This window comes from Macaca mulatta, chromosome 3 (genome assembly GCF_049350105.2).
Source record: "Macaca mulatta isolate MMU2019108-1 chromosome 3, T2T-MMU8v2.0, whole genome shotgun sequence".
NCBI classification, from domain to species: Eukaryota; Metazoa; Chordata; class Mammalia; order Primates; family Cercopithecidae; genus Macaca; species Macaca mulatta.
In genome coordinates this window covers 112,697,704-112,720,504 of record NC_133408.1, presented here as the reverse complement: position 1 = coordinate 112,720,504, position 22,801 = coordinate 112,697,704, and the positions used below count along the sequence as shown (strand labels likewise).

At 35.1% G+C, this 22,801-nt stretch overlaps 1 protein-coding gene across 6 annotated transcripts in view; it reads right to left on the bottom strand.

The window, feature by feature from the left end:
• AGMO (alkylglycerol monooxygenase) overlaps positions 1-9,077 on the bottom strand; it is a 348,253-nt gene extending 339,176 nt beyond the window's left edge. For 4 of the 6 annotated variants that reach the window (XM_001105641.5, XM_028845993.2, XM_028845994.2 and 1 more), the window contains exons 1-2: positions 8,756-9,077; positions 7,149-7,279 (exon numbers count right to left, since the gene is read on the bottom strand). In XM_001105641.5, coding sequence (XP_001105641.2) covers positions 7,149-7,279; positions 8,756-8,881 — 257 coding nt within the window. In that variant the 5' untranslated portion in view covers positions 8,882-9,077. The remainder of the gene's footprint in view (positions 1-7,148; positions 7,280-8,755) is intronic. The other 2 variants (XM_077997000.1, XM_077996998.1) reach the window with 1 other exon arrangement.
• Positions 9,078-22,801: the final 13,724 nt, after the last annotated feature.

The following is a 22,801-nucleotide window of genomic DNA, read 5'->3' as shown; positions in this document are numbered from 1 at the left end:
AAGTGCCAGGCACAGTACAAGACGCAAGAACACACTATTAAACAGGGCAAATGCCACCAGCCTTATAAATGTTCCCTCAATTTAATACCTTTTAAAAAACAATACTATCTTTCTTGTCAGCTCCAGTGAAAACGAAAATAGGCATTAAGATACCAAGATCTCAATAAGACTGAAGGTCCTTGAAAAACTTCCATTTGTTAAAATAAATAAATAAATAAATACAATTAAATCAATCAATAAATAAAAATTTTTAAAAACCTGCCTGAAATTGAAATACTTTTCTATTTCCTCTACAGGTGCCAGGTCTTGAGCAGACACCCAATTTATTACTCCATCAACTGACTTATTAGGGTTGACACAAATCGAGCTGAAATATGCTTGACATACTACAGTCAAGTCTTCCCCCCACCACATCCCACACACATTAGCATGAAGCCTAACTTCCCTTAAGACACGAAGAAGGAGGGGAGAAGCTGTGAGAGTTATATTCCCTGCTTTCTATCAGCAAAATTAATTTGATATTCTTTTATTACATATATGAAAGAATAGCCATGGAGTGCCCACAACTAAAAGTAATTCACCTAAGCAATACAGCTGGGAAATGATTCTCAAGCTCTGGAAAGCCCTGGATTGCAGAAAATAACACCTACATTTTCAAAAATGTTCCCACCAGACCTTGAATCATAAACCAAAGTTCCTTCCTCTTTCTCTCCTCAATCCCCCTTACCCCTTCCACCCTGCAATCTCAGCACATGACTCTGCATCCTGGAATTTAAACTCTCTAAACTCCATCCTGCGGGAAGAGGCATATATAATATGTACATATATAGTAAGCTTACTTTATCACATGAAGATGGAATATTGGGTAGCACAGGGGCTTGGAATTCCCAAATACTAGATCACTTTTATGCCTTAAGTTTGAATGTAAGACCAGGAAAGTGATCTAAATGTAAAGAGACATTAGAATCCTCTAATTAGCAACCTGCGTATAGAGAGGCTTTCCTTCCATTGTCCTATTTTCTTCATGAATTCCCCCAAACAGCAGTTTTCTCTTGGGTCTGAAGTATATGTTTCAGCAAATGAAAAGTAGCTTATTTCTCTAACTAGTGATCTGATTTTCTGTGTGTTTTACAAAACATTTTTCTCTCATCACTAGAAATTTGTCAATGTTCAGTTACTATAAAAAAGCTGCTAAGTTACTAAATTACTATTTAGTATTAATCCCCATTTTTTACAAAATAAAATTCAGTTTTAATGCTAATATTAAAAAATAATCAATAAATCAGAAATAAATGTTATTTGGGGATTGAGAATTAGAAACAAATAAGTTTTCAAAGTCATCTCCATCTGAGTCTACCCATCACCAAGAATAGAAGTGTGAGAGTGGTCATGACGTTCACCCGTTCAGTATCTAAGGATAATTTAAGGCATGAGATAATTAGGCTGAATGAGCCCTAAAATGACTCTCAGGTTGTTGTCATTAAGAAAGTAAGTGACATTTGAAGTAATGCTCTCACGGCAACCTCCTAAAATAACAGAGCAAGTTTCAGAATAAGTAGACTTATGTACTATACTCATACGAATCTGCCAATTTATATTATTCCATAACTGTCATTATAGCTGAGTGTTCTGATTTGGCCAGATTATACAAAACTTAAAAAAAAATAGATATTTTTATTTTGAATACTCTTGTTTTATGAGCCGGAAAATAAATGAATATTTAAACAAGATTATTACAAATATCCTTAAAACTCCAAGAAGTTACAAATAAATTAATGTATTGGATCATATATATATGTGTTTGTGTGTGTGTATATATTTTGGATCATATATATGTGTGTATATCTATAGGATCATATATATGTATATATTAGATCATATATATGTATATATGTTGGATCATATATATATGTATATATATTGGATCACACACACATATATACATTTATGTAGAGAGAGTGAGAGAGATTTTTCTGCGAAATGTTGTTATTTATTTACTTCAAAATCTCTTCAACTGAATCCGGGAGTTTGCACTGCCTGTCTGTAAAGCTACTGCCACTTTTGCTCCATCTAGTGGAATATTGATTTTTGCTTGGTCATAATAAGATAGATAATATTACCTTTACCGTCTGCAAACAAATAAAATCTGTACTACTAATTCTTATTGTTAAATGGTATTATGTTCATAAAACAATCACTTAATTTAATTTCTTCATAACAGAAACCATAAAACCATAAACCTTTAAAAACACAATGTGATAGATTTGGAAGAAATGAATTTGCCACATTCTTTACTTTGCAGGAAATGTATTACTCGATTGAATAAACACACAAGTCCAGACTAATAAGCAGTGAACCTTGCATTCACTAGGGAAGTTTCATCTAATAGCAGTTTGTGAAGTTATGCAATTTATAACAAAGGCAAAGTCTATTTATTCATTTTTTAATGCAAATGTTAAGAGGAAATGAGACATTCTCTCAAATATAATTAACAAACCAACAAATTTTTAAAATCTATTTTCCTTACATGGGGATTTTTAATAATTATTTCTAAGTTAACAAACTTTAGTATTAATAATAAAGCATTATTATTAACATTACATAGATTCATTTATCTCTTATTTTGGACAATGAATTGCTGCTTATTAAAGTCATCATCCAAAATTATATACATTCATTTGTTAGGTCTGATTTGCCAAGGCAACATTTAGCCTCTCATGTTAAAGCCCCTAGTATAAAAACCCAGTATACAATTTTTCTATATTCTCTGGCCCCATCCCAAAGAGTCAAAAATATTTTTAAAAGGTTTAATTTCCTCCTTTTTAATTTTTTTTTTTTTTTTGATGAATTGAAACTTTCTTGTCAGGAATGGAAAATTCCATGGCAGGCATGGCCAGTAAAAGTATGCATATATATGGTTGAACATTGTGGAGCTAGCTCCATAGTAAAAATTGGCAGTGACCCATATGTATTAAAAGTGGAGTGTCCCCAACTTTATTTGAAAATTTACCTACTTAAATTATCCCTCTAACCTATTGCAATTTGATTTATAATCTGCTGTTTCAACAGAATAAATGAACCCATTAAAAACAAACATACTGTAGATATTTATATCAGGAATAAAACTTCTCTGGGGAGGATGCAATTTATGGAAGTAGAAACATTGGAAGGAAGTAACAAATTGAAGTCCCGGTTTTCTAATGAAGGATTGGAAATTGAGTTCTGCTTAAACAAGCAGGAAAAAAAAATGTGATTATTTTTCACTCATTAACATTTAAGTCAGTAGCAGGATATTTCACAAGTTTTAGATACGTTTGCTTAAACAATAGATTTTGTAAATACTTTGTTAAATAAAGTTTAATTTTTTTACAGTCACATATGCGATTAATTGTTAGAAAGGCAGATTATTTGCATGATACACTGTGTTTATCTAGAATACATAGACATATCTTTTTATAACTAAGACTAGTATCTGATTAGGAAGGCTGCCTACTGGATGATAGGCTGTCTACTGTATTTCAGAAGAGCAAAACAGATGCAAGCCTGCCCAGAATCTGTTTCTTAGGACAGATGGACTTTTATTACAGACCATGGTCTGTCCAACAGACTTGTAAACAAGATATAATCTTCTCCATTGTTAATATTTTCCTTGACATAAAGACTTGAAAGAGGTAGCATGTGTCTTTTCTATCACCATGGTAAGCACACTATTAATCTTTAAGGTACCTGAAATTTTATGTAATCCTGAAATTAAGACCCTCAAAAAAAACACATCGTTTTTCTTCAAAGTCTGCACACAACATTTCTATTACGTGAATGACGAAGTGGAAAAACGTGTTCGCTTTGATTTCCACTTCTTTTGTCAGAGGCCACATGCTTATTTGGAATTATTATCCAAAGCATAATTCTTCACAAACGTATTAGCAAAAGGCATACTACCATTTGTCTTGAAATCACCTATTTGAAGGACGTAGCAAGCCCCTGTTGCTAGTGTAGAAAATGAAATTAGTCCCTGGGAGAGGATACAATCATTGCAGTGTTAATCTAACCCTCAGCTGTTAATGATTTGCACAGGGATTCCCCTTGACGCTGTGGCTTCAACTGAAATATTGTTTTAAGAACTGATGTCAAATTCTTCCTTTTTTTTTCTGAAAGCGGATTGAGAGGAATGGATCCACAGGCTTGCTTTTCCTTTTCTGTTTATATCTGGATTTGGGATTTTTTTTATAGCAACAAATAAAATACAAACATTTTCACCATAGTTCTATACAACAAAACAAAACAAAAAAAATTCATTTTCAGATAATTTGCTTTACTGGGATCTTTCAGACAAGGCTGTAAAAGAGAAAATTCCTTGAAACACTTTAAAGAAATCCACATTTCATAATTTAGAATTCTTCTTTACATCTACAAGGAAAAAAGGTGTAATTTGCTATTCTTATTTAAAATAACTATAGAAAAATATTCTCCAAATTAAAGTTCATAACCTTTTACCTTTCTCTCAAAGGGCACCAGAGTTAACAGTTTGTGTTAGTTTAAGGACTGTTATGAGTAGTGGGTGAAGGAAAAGAACCGCATGTTCTATCCCTGAAGGACTGGTTTGTTTTGGTTTCTTTTTTTCCTTCTCTCTCTCTCTCTCTCTCTCTCTCTCTCTCTCTCTCTCTCTCTCTCTCTCTCTCTCTCTCTCTCTCTCTCCCCCCCCTTCTCTCTCTCTCTCTCTTTCTCTCTGCTTTTGGGGGTGTATAGTTTGTAAAAATATCTCCTTCATTCTTATTTTCCTGTTATAACTGTACCTTTTTAAAATGACACTGCTGAGCAAAAATATTGTATTGAGGATACAGTTTGTATTTCTGGTACTTACAATGTTATGATAAGAGAACAATCTAATTTAATTTGGAACCAAATCAAACTTTAAAAGGTAAAAAAGGCCGGGCGCGGTGGCTCAAGCCTGTAATCCCAGCACTTTGGGAGGCCGAGACGGGCGGATCACGAGGTCAGGAGATCGAGACCATCCTGGCGAACACGGTGAAACCCCGTCTCTACTAAAAAAATACAAAAAACTAGCCGGGCGAGGTGGCGGGCGCCTGTAGTCCCAGCTACACAGGAGGCTGAGGCAGGAGAATGGCGTAAACCCGGGAGGCGGAGCTTGCAGTGAGCTGAGATCCGGCCACCGCGCTCCAGCCCCGGCGACAGAGCCAGACTCCGTCTCAAAAAAAAAAAAAAAAAAAAAAAAAAAAAAAAAAAAAAAAAGTAAAAAAATAATTCTGAAGAGTTCATTCAATTTGCTGTCAAATTCATTGTCAAAATGCTTAACAAATTCATTCCAATTCAGTAAAATATATGACCTGTAATTGTATATGCAGGGCAATTTTCAGTTATCAGGTGACTTTTATAGTTTATCAATAATCTGATTTCCATAAACCTATACACTTAACTTTCTGAGAATGAGCTAAATTAACCAACTGGGTATTTTCAAATAACTAAATCTGCATCTAAAGCTATATACCCTTGGGCATGTTGAATGTATTTATTGTTCATTTCTGCTTAAGGGGGACATGTATTATAATAAAGGAAATTATCTATACTTGTAAATTCTTATTCATGATAATCTGGGAATTAGCTGCAAATTTCTGGAGACGTTATCTTCCTCTGATTCCAACTACAAAATGCAACAATTACAAGTAGTTTTTCAGAGTAAATATTATTAAGATTACTTCTACTATATACCTAATGCACTTTTCTCAAACACTTATTGAAAAAAAAAATACTTTTAGGTTTATTTTCTATTTAAACTATTTTACGTAATATATGAAATTATTCCACCTTTTTTAGATGTTTAAAGTTTTCATGTTATTTTTTAAAAATCCACCTTAGTTTCCCACTGGGCGGTTAATAGAAACATTCCAAAGCAATGAGCACCAGTCCGAAGTAAAGCTCTTAAAACAGGACAAGAAGCAATGGGTGGGAAGCTGGAATGAGAACATTCATCAGTAGCTCAAAGCACAGACGTCTAAGGGAATCTTTGCTCACCTTCTGCCTCTTTGGTAAGCCCACATGTGTTGAAGATGACTTCCATTTTTTGGTCTTTCCTCTTCACACATTATAATGTACTCTTTCTAAACAAACAGTAGGTCATTTATATCTTACTATTATCGGGTCCCAATATCACCTAATTTTATCATCAACATAATGTTACAGGAATATTACTACTTTTTGGGTAACTTTACATGCAACAGAGATCATTCCAGGCACAGGAGCTAAAACTATTAAGAACACACACCTCTTGCTCTCAAGTTGTGTGCGAGCTAGCAGGAAGGGCTGAGAGAAAAACAGGTGAGCATCATGTCTTGTGATAATTCTAGATCTGGGATAAGCACACAATTCCATGGGACTGTAGTGTAGGAATGGCTAACATAAGGTTGGAGAACAGATAAGGCTTGTTGAAGAGTGTGACATCTATGCTTAGACCTAATAAATGAATCTGAAATGGCCTGGATGGTTTTCTAGGCAGAGGGAAGTGCCTGTGGCATGTGGACAATGGCAAGTAGTAAAGCATGATGGGATAAAGATGACAGACAGGAGAGTGGAGGACCCAAAAGCAAAGTCAGAGAAACAGTGTTCTCTATAGTTCAAGACAGGGATTTGTACCTTATACTTGAGGCAATAGGGAGCCAGTGAAGGATTTTCACTAGATTCATATTATGGAAATGTTTGGCTGCAAACGGGGTTGTACTAGAGCCAGACACCAATTAGGAAACCATTGTAGTTATTCAGAGATTTGTGTGACCTGCTCTAGGGAATGTCTACACCCCAGAGAGCTATTCTTTCTGAAGCTGAAAGAGACAAAACACAGTTTTAATAGAGAACTAGACCATAACTCAGAGCTGGAACCACAATAAGGCAAATGAAGCACTCATTTTAAAGGGGTATCAACAAAGTCAAGATAAATAATCTTTAGGGTGATTTTTAAAATGAGTGCAAAAAATCAGTGAAGAACAAAATATCAAAATTTTAAATAATGACATGAACAGAATTCTTTGGGAATATTTGTGGAAATAAACTAATTCTCCCATGCATTGAGTTCCTTTGTCCCTCATACTTAGGCAATTTCAGTTTTTCTACTCAGCGTTGTTAACCATCTAACTCACCTTGGAAGTCGAGACAGAACACCAGCTGAGATTGACGTTAAAGCGTCATCCAAGCGACCCGGTGACTTCCCTTTGTGAATCCAGCTGACAACAAGTTCAAGTAGCATCAAGGAAATGAAAAATGGAGTTGCCTGGAAAGGAAATTGCAGAAAAGAGATTATGTTCCATATGAAATTATTTTACATTTCCTAATTAGTCACTTCAGAATTGAAATGCCCAGATTTGGGAAGCCCCGTAGGAGATGGTAGACACCCATTTTAGAGGATTACTTCCCACACAGTGGTAAAGAAGTCTAATTATTTTAGACATTTGCTAAATATGTGCTCAAATTCTCTCATCCAATTTGAATATGAAATGTAATCATAGATATAGCCATGATAATTATAATATTATAAGATTAGGAGGAACATCTTCCAAATGAGGTTAAAAAAATACATTGAGAATAAGGTAAATAATTAGAAGTCTATCATCTCTACATATGTAATTTAGATCCACTTCAAGAGGCTTTCCTTAAAGATGCACATAATTCTAATTTTTCATATTAGAATTACCAGAACTATTTCTAATGATGAAATTGAAAGGGTAGAGACAATTTTCTTCCTAGAATTTTAGAGAATATGGTAATTTTGCATGTTTTCTTAAAACATGATTCAGATTTTATTCACTTGGTTTTGATTTTTGTTTCACGTAATAAGAAATGTTTTTGAAGGCTCCACTATTGGTGATGGAGCATTGAATTCGGTTTGATGTTGCAGTATAAACAATAATACTTTATGAAGATATCAGTGCCACTTTTTTAACTTAAAAAAATCAGAAAGAAAGCGTAATATCTAATCTTGAAAAAGTGTGGATTTTACTCATTTGGAAGGTAATCATGAGTTTTGAAGCTTTCTAAACTGAACTCTCAGTAACATATTCTGTGATGTCATTTTTTCTTTTTTCTATTTCTGCCTTGAACCAGTGAGTGCTGTAGGAACAACTCTGATAGGGTGGGGAACTTCAGTACTCAAGTTCTAATTCTGGATATTTCCACTTCCAGTCATAGCCAGGAACCAGAAGTGAAATGTGCCTCTGAGTACTTCAGAGTTTCAAAGAAAACTTGGTTCAAATTCAAACCAGGGAAGTCAGAGTTGGACCTGGTCAAGCTGCATATCCTTCATTCTGCAGAACTATTCTACCAAATGAAAGAGGAAATAGTTTCCCTGGAAGGGGTGGACAAGTTAAAGATTTAAAAATGAAATTGTTACAAAGTTGACTGATGTGGTGTAACTATTTGACATTGAGCTTCCAACAGCTACATTTACAATGCCACGGAGTCCAGGAAAACTTTGAACTTTTGTTTTTATCATATTCTGGAGTGACATACAAAGGAGGGAGGGAATTTACAGGTGAAGATGAGGGAGGGAATTTACAGGTGAAGATGGCTATGGATTGTAAGGAAATTCAAGTAGAAATTCTACTTTTGCTTCATGCCTTTAAGAAACTGAATTATTATTAGAATTTAATAATTTGAATAATGAAAGTGAACAAAACCCTAAGGAAGTTGACCTTATCATTTATTAAGAAAGCAGCAAGAGTAAGAGTAACCTCTTCCAATATAGTCTCACCTTTTTAACATAATCAGGCACCTCTTCTAACGTTTGAAATGAAGTTTCATTGGGTTTCATCGTGTAAAACAACATGCGAAATCCCTGGGAAAATGAAACATCCTGCTGGGCTTCTGGGTTCTTCATTTCTGCCCTTGTCTGATTCCCAGCTGGAGAATATTTAGGATTCAATGCTTGAAGCCAGAGGCTGAACAAAGAGGACGAGATGTGCAGCTCAGAACCAGCTCTTTGTCAGAGAACAGCTAAAACCCTCCATTGAGAGCACACTCAACAGCCGATTCTGTGTAGAGACAGAAAAATACAAGGATCAAGAACAAGTACAGAGTTCAGTGGGCGCTAGGCCAGAAACAGGGCATGTGGGGGAGGGAAAAGAGGACTCATACCCAAATCAAAGTCATACAGTGCAGTTTGACTGTAGGTGGAGCAAGTTACTACTTAAAAAAGAAGAGAAAAAAATCGTAACAGTGACATGGAAAGAAAAAAGTGATAATGCAGGTACAAGTTCACTCTGAAAAACTGGATAGAAACTCAAGCATCAAATCACATAGAAAAGCATTTTTTTCTCCTCATTTAGAAATTTACAATGTGTTCAAGTTTGTAGTCTCTTTATTTCCTGCAGGGACAGGATATAGGCGAGCTACTTAATAATAGCTTGAAAGTCAGTAAGCCCCTGAATATCTGGCTCCTTATTACCTATTTATATTTCTGTATCTGATTCATGCTATTATAACTTCTGAATGTTTACAACCAGTTTAGGGGCATTTGGCTTATTACATAACCTACATCGTTTAATGGAAACTTGGTTAGTCACATCTTCTTGATTCTTGTTAGTACTTATGGGAACTTTCTGATTAAAGAAGGTGCCAAGATGTTGCTGTGAGACCTATTTCTGTTTTACAGAAAGAGCTTAAGTGATTGTACCTTTTAAGTAGATTACAAGGCACTTAATTTATTACATTACCAGTGAATATGTGGAGCTTGCCAGAATAGCCTCAGCCCTTTACCCTAGCTGTAATCATCCTTTAGCTGCCATTTTATCATTTAAAGATGTTTAGATAGATCTAATTAAAGTATCAATGAACGACTGTTTTAGAAAAATATAGAAACTATAGATAAGCAATAATAAATTACTGCCCAAAACACTATTAACATTTTGGTACATGTATAGTCAGTTTTGCTATAATGTGATATATCCATTCCTAAGAATCACAATACAGTACAAAACTGTGCAATAAAAACCACGGAACTTATGAGAAAAATGTGATTAGGGTAAAATCCTCAAAAACGTCATAACGACTCAAAAGGAACAACAAAAAAAAAAAGATCAAAGCCAAATAAAAATGGTAGCACACTTTCACACATGTTATATGGTTAAGACATACATACATACTAAAATAAATATGATGCTTTACCTTGAAAAAGGCCTGAAACTTGTTTGGAAATTAGACATTGGAAGATTTGCAAACTGTAAGTTACTTTAGTTTGTTGAAATATGGGTTATCTGAAATAAGAAAGTTGTAATATGACATGTGAGTGTCACGGCTCACAACACATAGGTGAAGTGAGAGTGCTATTATAAGCGATGTGTGTATTTTGTGCGTCCTACGCCTTTCAGTTTTTCAGTTCAGTTTTTTAAAGTTCACCTACTCTTTTTCACTGAAAAAAAAAAATCACACATGAGCATAGGTAGTATGCTCAAATTATTTTCTAGTATATTAATCACGTTGGAACAAATTTAATCTCAAAGCACATGTTATAGCAGAATTGACTGTCCTTTCAGACCATTCCCAATACAAGTAAATACACATGGACATTAATTTTTAATAAAAGTGACTGGGTGTGATGGCTCACACCTATAATGCTAGTACTTTGGGAGGCTGAGATGGACAGATCACCTAAGATCAGGAGTTTGAGACTAGCCTGGCCACATGGCAAAACCCTGTCTCTACTAAAAATACAAAATTAGCTGGGTGTGGTGGTAGGCACCTGTAGTCCCAGCTACTCGGGAGGCTGAGGCAGGAGAATTGCTTGAACCCGAGAGGTGGAGGTTGCAGACAGTGGAGATCGCGCTATTGCATTCCAGACTGGGTGACAGAGCAAGACTGTGTCTCAAGAAAAATGTTTTTAATAAAAGTGATCATATTAGGCATACTGTTTTATTACCTGCTTAAAAAAAATTTGGAAATTAACAATGTGATACAAGAGGAAAAAAATACAAACAATATAGTTGTATTTAAAGTAAAAAGTGACAGCATCCTTTCTTCTCAATATATGCACACCTTCCACTCCACTTCAGAGGGATAACATATCCTCTTGGTGGATATTTTTGCCATATCTGTTTTTCCCTAAAAACGGTAGTTATTATCATTGTTATCATACGAATGCATTTCTATATACACATAATCGATTTTTCGATGGGCCATATCAAACATAAGATATAACAACTTCCTTCTTGGAGTTAATAACTTACCAGGAACGTTTTTTTTTAGTATATGGTTATACAGGTATAGCCTTTTTTTCTTGGTTTTACTGGCTGCAAAAGTGTGTGTGTGCATTCCAATGAGCAAAACAAAATTATTTCTAACTTTTTAAAGCAGAGGCAATTTTATACAAAAAAAGAGTTGTTACACAGATGATGGGAGAAGTAAAAAGCCAAACAGTAACAAAGAGGTAATCTAGAGATTAGTACCAATAGGAAGCCACTAGCATTGTTAAGCTGTAGGGACAAATGGAGAAGGTGGTATTAGTAGAGCCCAGGGGCTATGGTCATCCAGGAAACGTTGGAGCCACGATTGGCTTGTCTAGCAAGAGCATTTCCCATGGAGCAAAGCCAATCAATGCCAGAAATAATATACATGGCAGAGAGGGAAGGGAGAGAAGTACTACGGCTTATCCCTTCTTCCTGCCCACCAGTCTCCCAACAGTATTTCCCATTAGGCTATGACATGGTTTGGATTTGTGTCCCTGCCCAAATCTCATGTCAAATTGAAATCCCCAATGTCGGAGAAGGGGCCTCGTGGGAAGTGTTGAATCACGGGGGTAGATTGCCCTCTTGCTGTTCTCCTGATAGTGAGTGAGTTCTCAAGAGATTGGTTGTTTAAAAGTCGATAGCACCTCCCTCTTCTCTCCCTTCCTCCTGCTCTGGTCATGTAAAACATGCCTGCTTCCCCTTCTGCCATGACTGAAAGTTACTTGAGGCCTCCCTAGTCATTCTTCCTGTACAGTCTGCAGAACTGTGAGCCAACTAAAAGTCTTTTCTTTACAAGTTACTCAGTCTCAGATAGTTCTTTTTAGCAGTGTGAGAATGACTAATACAAGCTAAAGGAGTTAAAAGCTAGTTGAGAGAAAAAGCTAGAAAAAGAAGCCTGGTGAAGGTAACCTCTTACTACATACAGTGCTGAAGGAGAAAGGGAGGGAGGAATCAATCTATAGAAAAAGTCAACCAAGAACCAGCACACCATCATAACTTATTCAACTACTCCTCTAATGTTGTGTATGTAAATGTAGTCTTCCATTTTTAACTAGTAAATGTAATGCAATGATAAACATAGTGCTATAAATACTTATACATTTTGCACATTTTTGTGTTACATAGATTCCTAGCAGCAGAATTATGCAATGAAGAGTATGTAAAATTTACCCTTTGATAATTGCTGCCAGATTCACCTTTCAGATTGCCTTCCCCTCCACACTCTTGCTAACACTGGCTACTATTAATCTTTCATAATTTTTAGCCAACTCGTTAATGAAAAAATGATATCTTGTTTTAATTTGCATCTCCCTAATGACACTGAACATCTTTCAGTACATTTATTAACCTTTTGTGCTTCTTAATCTGAAATTTATTTTTTAATATGAGCTGCACATTATTTTATTTCATTGTCATTATTGATTTATAGGCCATTTCTATTATAAATATATAATTCTATATACAGTATATATATTCTTATATGTGTGACAAATGTTTTCTCATTTCATTTTAAATAGTTATCTATATGTTGTCATACTGCAATTGTAACTGTGTGTGTGCTGTTATCCTTTGTTTTATTACTTCTGCTTTTGGATCTTGCTTATGAACATTTTCCTTGCCAGAATTCTGTAAGAACAATCTTCTGATTTTTTTTGAAATATTTAAAGGATTTCTGTTGTTTAAATTATCCGAAATTTGGTTTTCCATATGGTCTGTAGTAATTATTTGACTTTGTACCTTGCCTTTACGGATCACAGTTCTTCCCACACCATTAGTCAGTCAATACTTTTCCCACTATTCTATGTACCTGTACTATTTCCAGGCTCTTCATTCAGCTCTGTGGATGTTTTTATCTACTCTTATGCTAGTGTCATGTTGTCTTCATCATTGCAACATCATAATAAATTCTGGTAACTTGTAGTACAATTTCTCATGCTTGAATTTTATTTCTCAAAAATATGAAGCTGTTTTTATACATTTGCTCATGTAAATGTTTAGACTAAACTTCAAAGAATCCTGTTGGCATTTTAATTGGAACTACATTAAATTCATGGATTAATATGAAAAGAATTGACATCAAAGGCACTCAATAAATTTGTTTTGAATGAATGAATATATATATAAAATCATTTAAACTTAATTCTATGACTAAATCATGTCAATGCTCACTTCCAACACTTCTCTTCCTTATATCTTCCATTCTTGTTTTTCTTTTCCTTTGTACTGTTGTAGATTGCAAAAGTTTTCAGGAGAGTACATGTATAACTGCATATCTTACTACAATTTTTTTCTTACCTATGTATGTGAAGGATAAGTTGGCTAAATATACACTTTTTGGTTCAAATAGTAATTCTTTCAAAATTCAACAGAGACAGAGCACTTTGGCTGAAGGCCTGTTAAGTGAAGCCAAGATGGACAGAACAGAGGACTTTGAACCTTCACATGAACCAAAAAGAGGACACTTGTATTAGTCCGTTTGAACCCTGCCAATAAAAGACATACCTGAGACTGGGTAATTTGTGAGAAAAAACAGGTTTAATGGACTCGCAATTCCACGTGGCTGGGGAGGCCTCACAATCATGGAAGAAAGTGAAAGGCATGTCTTACATGGGCGGCAGGCAAGAAAGAGAAGGAGAACCAAGCGAAAGGGGTTTCCCCTTATAAAACCATCTGATCTCATGAGACTTATTTACTACCATGAGAACAACAGGGGTAAAGCGACCCCATGATTCAATTATCTCCCACAACACGCGGGAGTTGTGGGAGCTACAGTTCAAGATGAGATTTGGGTGGGGACACAGCCAAACCATATCAGCACCCCAGACATTTTCAGATGTCTTCTTGTCCGAGTAACTGTCAGATCTCTGCTCAAAGCTACCTAGTCAATGGGAGTCTGCTGGGGATTCCCTTTTTTTTTTTTTTCTTTTCTTCTTTTTTTCTTTTTTTTTTTTTTTTTTTTTTTGGTCTAATTCAAGGGAAAAAGCTTGAGAAGAGTCTAATATGAATGTCAGACATCCCATGAGAATGTAAGACATGAGGAACTATTTACTCTCAGTATTTGCATCTGCGAATCTATCAGCACAAAAAGACATCAAAAGATTTTTGTTGAAACGACATGAAAAAAACAACTGATTAGGAACCTCTGGTGATATTGATAATGGTCCAAATTTGAGAGAGAAAACACAGTAATTTGAGTAGGAGAAGTTTAATATAAAGGTTTGTCAGCTATAACAGGTAGCTGGCATAATAAGGGAGTAGCTAATAAAAGTTGAGAAAACTCAAAACAACATAGGAACAGAAGAGAGAAGGAACAGCCACTACCCCCAGGGTTGGACTGGGGAACTTGCTTTAAATCAGCCTTTAGGATGAAAAAGAACAGAAGACACTGTTCACCAGGAATTTCTTACTAGAGGCACTTTCCTACAAAACCACTTGAAGAGGTGCCAGGTAAGCTACTGGCTGCTACGCATTTCAGGAACTGGGCACTGAAGAATCTGCCTGTGTTACAAGACCCTGCCAAGTGAGCATGTAGGAACGAGGGAGGAAAACCGTTTCCTTTAACAATGACTCCGCAGCCCACTCCTGACAAAGCTTAACATCAAGTCAGCTAGCAAAGAATAATATTTAAAGGTCCTATTTCCCTTTCACAGATCAGGTAATAAAATCTGAATTTGGAAAAGAGAGTCAATAAATCTATAATTAGCACAAGACATAACACTCTTTAGTAATTATAAAAGGTCTTCATCATAGTCTCTTATTTATATGATACTTAGCTTCAATGTTTATAAAATTATAAAAAATGTAACGACTTTTCTGGGAGGTGTTTATGTGAGAAAAGCAGAGTGGTAGAACTTCTATAATTATAGATCTGCCTTTTCTTTTGACATCTAATATTTCAAAATAATATTAAGTCTGAGTTCAACTTGCCTTAAAAAAAAAGTCATTCATTTCTACCTCCTGAGTGCTTATAGAATATTTTTGTGCCTTTGAAATTACATCATTTTTGTTTTGTATATTTTGGGTAGAATATCTTGAAGAGGTGAGCATCCTTAAACCTCAGATTTGAATCTTTCTTTGCTTTAGGGCAATGTCTGCCATTGTGTTTGTGCTTATTATTTATGTTCCATTGATTTTTTACACTTCTTCACAAATGAGATTTATGTGTTTACCAGATCCCCTTTATCTACCACATCTATCATATTGTCTGTGTCCATTTTCATCTCCTTTTTATTTTCTGACATTGTCTTCTCAAGTCTATACTTTCAGTATAGTTTTTGTTTTGTTTTGTTTTGCTTTTTTCTATTTTCATCTTCCTTCTGGGTCTACTTCAAATTTCACAATGGCATTATTTGTTTTCTTAAATATTTTCCTAAACTCTCTCAGTCCTTCTTTGGCATCTATTTCTTATCATATAGCATCATTTTTTCTTCAATTTTTTCCAATCTCACTTGAGTGTATACAACTGTTCTGCCTAAAATTATTCTTAGTTTCCCAGAGATAATACACAAAAGCTGTTCTCTATCAACTTGTAATAAGCTGTTTCCCCTCCTTCACTCCCAATTTTCTTGTCGTGGATGGATACGGGTTCTTTACACTTATTTCATCCCCCTCCTCACAAAAAAAAAAAAAAAAAAAAAGATGTGGATGAATAGTCCTTGTATCCACTCCAGGGATATGTGACACTTTGGAGTTTAGGTCTATCTTATCGGTTCAGCATGAGATGGTGGAGGATAAAACTATCACTGAGCAGCCCCAGCTGTCTCTGCAGGCATTTGCAGTGAATTAGAGCTGCCATGGCACACATCAGCTTTCCTTATTTTGGTTTTGTTATCCTTGGCCTCTACTCTTCCTATAAACTTACAAAAATACCATTTAAGCTCTTCCTATCATTTATATTTATTGAGGCTGGGGAAGTCCAAGGCCTAGTGTTTGGGGCATCCCAGTCAGAAAACATGGCTTTTGCTTTTGGACAAATTGACAGTTGTGACAAATGAGAATTTGTTTAGAAGAAAGAGTCTCAATCCATGACATTTCTAGCTTGTAACAATTCCTGTAACTCCCCCTACTTTGGATGATAATATTCTCCTCAGCTGTCATTGGCTCTCAAAGCCAAAATGACTTGAATTAGAATGGATCAATATCACTAACAGTTCTCCCCACCAGTGCTGACTACATGCAGATTACAGGGTTCATCCATTACAGAAGAGGAGGCAAATTCTATTTTTTTTTTTTTAAGAAACTGGGTTTTTTAAGAGTAACATATAGAGATGCATTTCAAGGGGAATTCAAGAAAGGAAATCTTAACGTTCTGCTTGATGCTGCCAGATTTCCAAACTTTAACTCTCCAAAAGAGGGGACATATGGTTTGCTAGATTGTACTCTAGAACTGATGAAGTCCTTTCTTTCTCCACGTATCTTTCTCTTTAGTCATTAGAATCAGTTACTGGGAATTAGACTGGAAACCTGCACTGACATGATCATCTTAAAAAGTTTGTTTTTACCTCTAAAATTATAAAATAATATATATTTACTGTAGAAATATAGAAAATGAAGAAGATATTTAAGAAAAAAGCACTCATAACCACACCTGTCAGATTGTAGCCTTATTAATATTTTAATGAACATCTTGTATTTAGGATCTTTTTCACGCACATTATTTTACATAGGTGAGTTCATACTCTATGTGTCATTTGAGGTCCTGCTTTGTAAAATTTGGAAGCCACATGATGAAATGACAAAGCCCCAAATTAGAAGGTGTCTGAGTCTCTGAATTAGTACATAGAGAAGAGCAGCCCATCAATCAGGTCATTATATGAGCAAATACCAAATTTGTAATGTATTTTGTGTTGTATTTGTTATTATTTGAACCTTGTTCACCTAACGGCTAACAGTCTCCTAACTAATATACGCAGAAAAGTATGGGAGGATTTTGAACAGAAGAGTCACATGGTCCAATATATGTATAAAATGATCATTTTGGTTTCTTTGTGAAGAATGGACTTTAGAGAGGTAGGCTGGAAGCAGAGGACTGTTCATAAATAGTTGATATAGTTCAGGTAAATCTTGCTTACTTTCACTAGGATAGTTGCAGCAGAAGGAGTCAAAGTGAAAGGGTGATTGTGAAAACATATTATAAGTAAAGCTGATAAGGTTTGCTAAGAGATCAGATGTGGGTAATGAGATTAAAAAGAGAGAAGACATGAATAATTTCAAGACTTTGATTCAACCTGCTGAAAGAATAAAGTTGTTATTTACTGTGATGGACAAACTGCAAGATTTGGCTTAAACCATGATAAGAGATGCTTGTAGACATCAAAGTAGAGATGGTTGCACAGGTTGATACATAAATCTGGAGTTCAAAGCCCAAAGTAGAATTCAAAATAGAATTCTCAATGAAAAGAAAAAGTACTGACAAAACTAATTACAAGCCAAACCTAAGAATGATTTTCATATACTCACTTCAATCATATTCAAATGCATAAATAATACTAATTTTTAGTTTGAAAACCAGATCTGTTGTATTTATTTTATTTTCAAGATCATTTTTGGCATTCAAATGAAAATATAATATATGATAATTTACACATTAGTATCAATAATCTCATAATATAAGTAATTTTTAAAGAATCCTGTTCATATTATAATATATAGTATGGTAAACATATTTTAACATTAAGACATACCCAAACTGTTTTTCAAAGTTTAGTATTTCCATTATTATGAGAGTTCCAGTTGCTCTGCATGACTTGCAGAAATTGATATGTGCAGATTTATTTGTATTTTTATTTTCCCCTTCTGATCTAATTGGCTACTTTATTTATACAGAACATTATTTCCATAATACAAAGTTAATTATTTCCCCTTTTACTACAGTCCCATATATTTTGAGGACTGTTTTTTAAAGAATCTAGTTGTGTGTTGCCAAAATTTTAATATTGTCTCTAAGAGTCTTTGAATCCTTTGTATTAATACTTTTCATTAGAAAATAGCAGCATATGAAACTTAAATCACTCTCTTTTTTCTCAGATCAGATTTTATTACTTTTGGCCAAAGTCCTTTCCACGACTTAGAAGGCAAAGATCAGGTAGAACATGATCTTTGAAGAAATTGATGGCATACACTTGAGTTCAGATCATAAAAAACAAATAGTATTTCAGAAGTTATTTCTTTAAAATCCCATCAAACTAATACATATCATTGTTATTTTAACAGTAGTCAGTGCCAAAAGAACGACTCAAAGTGCTGCATACATATCAGTGTCAGAATCTATGTAATTCTCTTTATGGGACTGATTGTGAGTCAGTGTTGGAATTAATCCAAATTCACAGTGTAGAATAAAAGAATGTGGAAGATTTCCTGAGTATTTCCTGGAATGTTTCATGAGATGCTCTGCAAAGAGAAGCTTTTGCAAAAAGTTTAGAAAACACCAAATCTATATCTGCTACTCAGAGATAAGTTTTGTATGCAGATATTTCAAAGGTTCTGAGAAGTCTGGAAGCATATAAATTTATTTTAATTTTCTCAACCTGCAGTTTCTTAGTTGTAATTTACTATGGCATTCCAATTAACCTATCACTAATGAACGAATCTAAAAGTGCACATTACCTGATTCATGGTTTTGGGTTGCTACTCTAACTTAGAATGTCTATAGGACTTGTTTCTCTGTTGAGAAAATAATAGATAATGCTGACATTGGTAATCGTAACTAACGTCCATGAATTGGAGGAAAAATTATTATAAAAGATGTGTCTATGTTTGAAAACAAATAAGAAAAGATTGGTTTCATCATGTTTTACACTACACACAGAGTGTGTTTCAAATAATGGCAGCAGATCAGGTACAGTCTTTTACCTAAGGACTCATCACAGGGACTGCTGTCTGCTAGTGACAGGCCCTGTAAACCTTCTCTTATGAGACAGAGTTGAAGCAATTCATCATAGACGTAAATCCAGTTCTTATCATTTGTTAGTACACGTGGTTAAGAATGTCTCTAGTTTCAGTACCAAGAATGTGTTTCTCCTGAACAACCTTTATGTTATTTAATTTTGTGGATGCTATGACCCACTTACCTAATCATGTTTCCCACTTCAGATGGTTAAATAGGTAGCTTAGTGTCAAATGTGTGACATAGATCTTAAGTGTATAGAATTCAAATGGCAGCATACTATCTTAGTCTGTTCTGACAGCTATAACAGAAAACCATAGACTGGGTGGCTTATAAACAGCAGAAATTTATTTCTCACAGTTTTGAAAGTTCAAAGTCCAAGAGCAAGGTGCCTGCAAATTTGTTGTCTCATAAGATCCTGCTTCTGGGTTCATAGATAATAATTTTTCACTGTGCCCTCACATGGCAGAAGAGGCAAAAGAGATCTCTGGGGCCTTTCTTATAAGGCCACTAATCCCGATCATGTGGGCTGCACCCTCATGACACAATCATCTTCCAAAAGCCCCACCTCCTAATATAATCAGTTTCTCTGTTAGGATTTCAACATAATGATTCGTGAGAGGAAAGGACACAAACATTCAGATCATTGCACAGGCTGAACTCATTCCAGAATTCATTCCAGGAATCACTGCATATATATATATTTTATATATATATATATAAAACCTAATTCTTAATCTCATCACCTATTTCACTTTGTTTCATTGAGCTTTATTAAGTGTGTTGATATACAATGTTTTCATCTCTTCTTGTAATGAAGTAGAAAATTTAGTAAGCTAATAGATCATGTGATGAATAAAAATAGCAGTTCTCTAGTTAGATAGTGCCTCATTTTATAGGCATTTCTCAGAAGACACCTACACATCTTTATAATCCTTACAACAGCACAGATTGTAACTAAGAAGAGCCGTTATTTGGTGGGACTAGACTGTGGGCTATGCCAATGGAAAACAACTAAGGATTTTTAGGACACCAATTCATGATGCAAGCAAATTGATATATTTTTCGTTGATTTTAACTTTTATTTCAAGTATTATCTCCCTAAATAAACACATTTCGATATAATTGATTTTTATTTTAGACTTTTTCTTAGAGGAAGATGATTAGCACTTACTCAATATTCTGCATAAGGAACTGGGCTGCTATAGACTTCCAATGTGTAACTTCTTTGCCCCACCACTGTGCTATTGTTACTATCACCTAGTCAAGAATTCTTGTGTCCAAGTGAAATCAGAAATATCTGAAAGAAATCTTCTGTTCATCTTCCTGCCAGCGCTGGAACATTATTGCCCATCATCGTCACCTGCTCTGTTCAAAGAAATGAATTGGATGCCTCACAATCCGCTTGTTGCCTTTTTCTTTTTCCTTTTTCTTTTTTTCCTTTTTTTACCATTTGGGGTTGGCAGGGGAGCTTCCTAAGTCATGGCAGTTCTTCAAAATAATAGAGAGGATACCTTACACAAACAAATCCAAACCCACGTAGCTTCCACATCTTCCCTACTTCCTCAGAACTATATGAAAATTTAAAGCTTTTACTCATCGAAAGTTACTGTTCTGAGAATAAAAAGGTAAACCGTAAACTCCTAAAAAGCTTACATAACCTATATTTAATAAAATACTTGGATCTAGAATAAATAATGCTGAAAACACTAAACTCAAAAACAATTTTTTTTTTAAAAAAAAAGGGCAAGAGATTTGAAGAGATGCTTTACTAAAGAAATTCATATGCAAATAAATAGTAAAGAAATGCTCAATGGCATTAGTCATTAGGGAAATGCAAATTTAAAACCCTACACACCTATTAAAATAGATTAAATTAAAGAGACATGCTGGTAAGTGTTTGTGAGAAGATGTGGAGGAACTGAAGGCATCATAACCTGTTGGTGGGAATGAAAAAAATGGTACAAATCATTATGTAAACTTGTTTGGTAGCTCCTTAAAAAATTAAACATACATTTATCAAATAATTAAGTCATTCCACTCTTATTTATCCAAGAGAAGTGAAATCATATACCCATGCAAATACCAGCACACGCATGTTCATGGCACATTCATTTGTACGTATTACAGACACATCACACTAATCCATAGGCTCCTTATACAACCTGCTAAAAGTTCCCATTGTGGTGTTGAGTTTCTGGAAACTATTCAATTGTTCTGTCAAATTTTCTTGCTCATCTGGGAGTTTTCTTTGATGCATCCACTGTCTTACTTCCCATACTTAGTTTAACATCAACACCTACAAGTTTTTCTGGTAAGTCAGTATACTATTACAACCTACTAGTGAGTTATAAAATCAATTTAATGGGTCATGAGTAGAATTTTTAAAAATTGGATGGAACAGAAAAAAAACAAAATTATTCCAAAATTTTAATGTTTTACCAGTGATAAAATTAATTTTATTTACAAAATTTTGTTTCACAGCCACAGACATACACTTACACAGAATTGAATCTCTTAAAAAATATAAATTGCAGTTACAAAATTATTGCAAACCACTGCTTCAAATCTGACCCTTTCTCTTCATTTATACTACTATCATACAATACACATCTGAGCCACTCTCTGCCTTCTATTCTGCCTCTCTGCTTTCTCTCCAACACACGTTGAATCCACTGCCAGACAGCCACTAGAAATATCTTTTTAGCATCTGAATCATATCAATCTTTTCTCTACCTTATGATTCTCCGCTGGCGTCCATGGCCTTTGGAGTAAAGTAATGCACACCCACATGCCCACTGTACCCAGACTTGATGTTATTACATGAGCTGGCTCCGGTTTCTCTTACCCCAGCCATAACCTCACTATATGCCTCCCACCCTTTCACTTCACTCTTTGTGATCCTACTGTCAATATCCCCCATGTACCTCAGCACCTTCAAGCTCGTGTTTATCTCTGCCTAGAATACTTTTCTTGACTTCTTAGAATCCCTGGATCCTTCTCATTTTTTCATCAATCAGTGAAAGTATGCCCCACTTAGAGTTGTCCTCTTTGAATACCAACATCTGGATATCTCCACTTGGATACTATACACATATTTAGAATTTAACATGTCGTTATTGAGCTCATCTTTGTTCATCCTTGCCTCCCTTTTCACACCACCATCAACAGAACTGTATATCTTTCCTATATCCCTACTTCTGTGAATGTTGCCACTTTTCTAGAGCCTGGACGCATCCGTATTCCTCTCATTCTCTCCACATTCACATCTATTCTATCTCCAAGTCTTTGAAGATTCTAATTCTGATACTGCCAGGTAGCTGTCTCCTTTTTAATCAAATTGCTTAAGGCTGGGCGCAGTGGCTCACACCTGTAGTCCCAGCACTTTGAGAGGCCGAGGTGGGCATATCTCTTGAGCATAGGAGTTTAAGACCAGTCTGGGCAACATGGTGAAACCCTATCTACAAAAAAATATACAAACATTATCTAGGTGTGGTGGCACATGCTTATAGTCCAAGCTACTCAGGAGGCTGAGGTGGGATAATCCTCTGAGCCTGAAGAGGTCAAGGATGCAGTGTACTCTAACCGGTGAACATGCCACTGCACTGCAGCGTGGGTAACACAGCGAGACCCTGTCTCAAAATAAATAAATAAATAAATAAATAAATACAATAAAAATAATCAAAGAGCT